The 4,902-nt window shown below is 40.8% G+C and overlaps 1 protein-coding gene across 1 annotated transcript in view; it reads left to right on the top strand.

Moving 5' to 3' along the window:
* Nucleotides 1-587, top strand: part of LOC104278105 (kalirin-like) — a gene marked incomplete at its 3' end in the record, with an annotated part of 91,384 nt that extends 90,797 nt beyond the window's left edge. Inside the window, 1 exon segment of the mRNA XM_009874982.1 lies at nucleotides 550-587. Coding sequence (XP_009873284.1) covers nucleotides 550-587 — 38 coding nt within the window.
* Between the last annotated feature and the right edge of the window lie 4,315 nt (nucleotides 588-4,902).

Below are 4,902 nucleotides of genomic sequence, written 5' to 3' on the forward strand. Positions count from 1 at the left end.
ATGTCACTACTTAAGGAGATAAAGAATGGCCCTTTCTTTACAGCCAGAAAGATTGTTTGGTGACTCATCTAGAGGATACCAAGTTTTCACATGCAGCTGTATCCGTGCTAGAAATACACTAAAATCCCAATGCACCTTTCAGTACCTCTCAATTTCATGTTGGAATCATCAATCAGTCCATTGATTATTGATCAGTCCATGTGACACTATCTTCAGCAGTTAATTTTTCACAAGTGACCAATTAGCTGTAGGTACTCTGCTGTTCTTGAGAAAGGGATGTTTAATAGAAAAAAGAATTTCAAGTGTAAAAACCAGTTGAACTCTGATGTAGCTCACCTTCCTATGTCGAAACGATACAGATCCAGACCTTTTAGTAGTTTTGCTTAGATTACCACTTATCCAATCCACATACCTGTGCTGTAAGTTTCCTGGCTCAGCTGAACTGCACACCGTGATGTAGAGAGCCCATCTCCCAAAAGCACAGTTTGTCTGGTACAGGCTCACCTCTGAGAACTTTGGCTCCAGGTGAACAACTTTTCTCTCCCAAAGGAATCCACTTGAATACCAGCGCAACAGTGAAACTGATGGTAAGTTGGAGATGCTACGTTTCTAGCTGCCAAATATTCAAGCCCAATCAACAGATGTTACAGGGCTCTGCTCATTCGGGATGGCGTGGTTTGTTTAAGGGCCCCATTACAGCCTGAAGCAGATGTCGAGAGTAATATTGTATTTACTTTAAATGAAGAAGCTGAATGCTCTAATCATGTTTATGGAGCATTCTAATGTCCCTGGGGTTCTTTATGTCATTGCCTTCCACCAGGTGAAAAATGAGATGGAGACAGAGTGGCAAAGCTGTCACATGCAAAATATATGTGAACCAGCCAGGGCAGGAGAGGGCAACTTGCATTCAACCTGCAAGTTTGTGGCCCAGTTAGTGCCACAGTTGAAGTGCACCACTACAGAGAGCACTGCAGCTGTAGTCCTCTAGCAGACTTGGAAAGTTCGCCACAATTTCTATCTGATTTTTTTTTCTGTAAAACCACACAAATGTTCATACCACATATATAACTAAAACTGGAATTGAATGTAACAGATGCTTAATTTAAGTAACCTAACTTTCATTATGTGCCAACATAACTGGAGTTGGGTTGGAATACTCTCTGCGAACTGTGTGAATTTAATAGAATTTTGGAGTTAAAAATCTCAAAAATCGAGGTTTGTAAATTCTGATGTTATTATGCATTTTCCAGTTGCGGTATATAATGTCAATAAGAATCCATATATTATCTTTAGATATTCTTCATGCCCTAGGGTGATTTTTGTTCAGTCTTTCCAACCTAAAATTTTCTCTCTTACCTCTTCTGAAATCAGTAGAAGTGTTTATGAGGTTCATTCATGGAAACCATTCAGACTTCCCACATATGCAAGGCAATGAAGCTGTGTCACTGGTTTTCAAAAGCAGCAGGTCTTTTGTACCTACTGTGACTTCTGGTGAGAGGAAGAGAAACAAGCAGTAAGCGTCACTGGAGTACAGTCACCTTACAGAGCATGACTCTGTGTGAGTTGTGTTGGCAGCAATCTTTCAAAATTTTTCTCTTAACGGGTAGTTATTATCTGGGAAGCAACAACTTAATGACAGACGTGTTTCTGTCCTAGCACACGCTTACTGGAGGCATCTCTTTGTCCTACTTAGAAAATAGAGAGGAAGAGATGAATCACTCTGTTCACTAAACATCTGTACTATTCAAGATAAATGCTTTGTAGCTCATAAATGAAATTATTAGCTAAACAGAAATATGAAGTGTAGATTCCACATGGAAGATATCTGAGCATGTTGATGGGATTTTTTTTTTTAAATAATCACCTCCTATATATCAGCTGTGAAATTCCTATTATGCATATTTGGTTAAATGTCCGTCAGTTGGCAGGTGAAGCTGTCTTACCTGTGTGTTGTCATTAATCATAAGTAACGTTTACCTATACTAGTTTGTTGCCTTGTCAAAACTTAATAACCTTTAACTTAGTTCTTCCTGGTTCAAGTCTAAAAAGAAAAGATGTGAGAGAACAAATCCTGACAGAAGAGCCCTGAGTTTATTAGATGTCACTGCCTTCTATACAAGTAACGATACAGCATTTTTTTCTCTAAGGAACATGCTCCTCTTCCCTTTCCACCCAGTTCAAAATTAAGTGTTTTCTCACAGATGCAGTTTTCCCTATCAGAATGTCCTGTGGCTCACCCTTTCCAGCTGTTGGCCAGTGCAATAGAAGTTCTGGTGAAAGATGATCTCTGTGTCAGAACTTACACTCCCTCACTATCCATCTGTACCTTTCTCTTCATGTCAGCTGTTCTGTATCAGTCTTGTCTTAAAAGCAGATGTGAATAGGGCCAGGTTTATTTGTATTTTTATGTTCTTAATACAGACTCCAGGGTTATTTTGGATCTTCTCCTGCCAGTAAGAGCATTAATAACTTGGTAAAGATGCATCTCTAAGAATAGATTTTTATGAATCTTGAGAGATCAGTAATTCTTCACCTAACTGCTCTAGTTAATGCTGCCAGAGAGATCAGGTATTTAGCCATGCAATATCAAGCATTCATAGAGAGGTCTTTCAAAACCGTTAAGTTGGATGAAGGCTTTATGTAGGTCAACTGTTTACCTTTTAGACTGGATGTAAGGGTTAAACTATGTTAAACAGGGCTTGTTCTTATCATTTCTGGTGTGTTCTGCATCCTTTGCAAGGCCAGACTGCACGCCGTACACATTGCTGGCAGGTCAGGGGCTATGTTCTCATATAGTTTCACGCTGTCAAGGAAATCCTTTTTGACTCTAGCTGGGTTTTGAGTTCGAAATCACAAAATGCAAAAACTTTGGAAATGATGGATTGAAAGAAATAGAAGTAATTTTTATTCAGAAATGGAAAGTCAGGCATCCTTACAGTCATGTCATAACCAAAGTATAAATTGTGCTGTAGGAAAAGAAAAAAATGTTTAAACACTGTGGATTGCCAAGTTACAATATTAATGAAAGAAATGTTATCCTGTAAAATAGAAGTAATCACTACTTACACCATCAGACGTTTTGCAAGATTATTTGCTATTACATCTATGTACTAACACAATTACATCAATTTGCACATGTGAACCAGAGTAAATAATGGCGTGCTAAGGACAGTGAGTTATGAATATACAGCATTTTAAAGAAGGAAAGAAAATAAATGGCATGAAACTGCATTTGCAGCCTTCACAGGAAATGGAGTACCATTCGTACAAAAAGGAGAGCAGTTAAGACAATTTGTGAGCTGTTACAAGGCTTTACACGGGCAGGAACTGACAAGGAATTCTTTTAACACCAGAAGTATTTAGGATCATTATAAAAATGTTGGGTTGCCGAGTGTGTAAAATACTTCATTGCTTCAGTTGCTTTTTAGAAGTTCTCTATCATTTCAGACAGGGAAGAGCTGCGCTGTTTGATCTTTTTGGAACACAGCTGTGGGAGGAGGTGCTGAGATTCTGTCCTGCAAGGGAGGGAAAAAAAATCCCTTTGACATTCATACTGATATTCTGTAATTGCTGCAGATGCTTCAGCCCATTTTTGGTAGTTTTTCCTTTTTTGCCCCTCTCTGTTCTGTGTCTTCCCCTGCTGAAGACCATTTGCCAGCAAATTAACACCATTTCCATTTCTGTCGAGGTCTGAAATTGTTCTCATGTTGTCTCCAATTTTCACTGCTTTCCACAGTTACGTCCTGATTCACCCTGTCTGCCTCTGCAGGCATCTCTCCACTTCAATATGTTTCCTTTGCCCCCATGAATAGCAACACTGTGAGACAGCAAGGGTAGCATAAGGCTTGTAATATAAGCAGATGTTACCAAGCAGCCTTAGAAATAGTAAGTTTATAATGCTGTTCTCCACTGCCTCCCCCATCCCCCGTGTTTCATAGGGGCAAGAATTTTGTCTGAATTCTCTCACCTCATAAGCTCATTCGAGTGAAGCTGTAAAGCCTGAAGCATACCTACCAAAGTAGAAGGAAAATGGAGACCCATCAGATGCATTATTGAAATGGTCTGTGCAAGTCTTGAACTTGGTATTTTAAAGCACTTTTGTGTGCGTAGTTAAACTGCTGCTCTCGGTGTGCAGGCTTCATTCCTTCTCACGGAATGTCTCAGTCTTTCCATCATTTCCATACGCACACTCCCTCCCCAACCATTAGCCTGACGCAGGCAGCCATTTACTCCATGGATTCCCGTGGTTCTCTCAAGGTCACTGCTGGTGCTGCTTCCTCCTTGCTTCACCATGGTTGTGACGGCTGCCTGTATAGGAAGAGCTGGAAAACAGCACGCTGTGTGTGCCGGTGGAGTTTCTTGGCTATGTACAAAGCCTTGAGCTGTGGTGGCTCTGCGTGGCAAAATGGAACAGGCCCATCATGCCAGATGAAGCGCAGTGGTAACCAGCGAGATGACACTAACAAGCATTTACTGACGAGAGGGTAGGCATGTAGTAGGAAAGTTAGGGCTGTTGCCATACCAGCTGTAGTGATGTCTCAGATCCTTTTGATTACTGAAAAGTTCAAGCTAGACCAGTGTCAGGTTCATCTACTTTTCTCAGAATCTGTGGATCTGCATTCTGTTGGCTTCATGCCCAGATACACTAATGGACATAGCTTCGGTTTCCTTGTGTTGTTATCTGCCTCTGGTGATGGATAAAAAGGCCATGTGGCCATACTGGTATCATTACATTTACCAGCTGCCATTGTAGGGGGAGACTGCAAAGCGTTGCTGAGGAAAGGCTGTCTCTCTTCATAGCCCAGCACTGACTTTTACTGGCTGAGAAAACGGATCAGGGCACAATCGTGACATCATTTGTGTGGAAAAATGTCCTGCCAGCATCTATGTGTCTCCATACAC

This window comes from Apaloderma vittatum, unplaced genomic scaffold (genome assembly GCF_000703405.1).
Source record: "Apaloderma vittatum isolate BGI_N311 unplaced genomic scaffold, ASM70340v1 scaffold21568, whole genome shotgun sequence".
Classification (NCBI taxonomy): Eukaryota; Metazoa; Chordata; class Aves; order Trogoniformes; family Trogonidae; genus Apaloderma; species Apaloderma vittatum.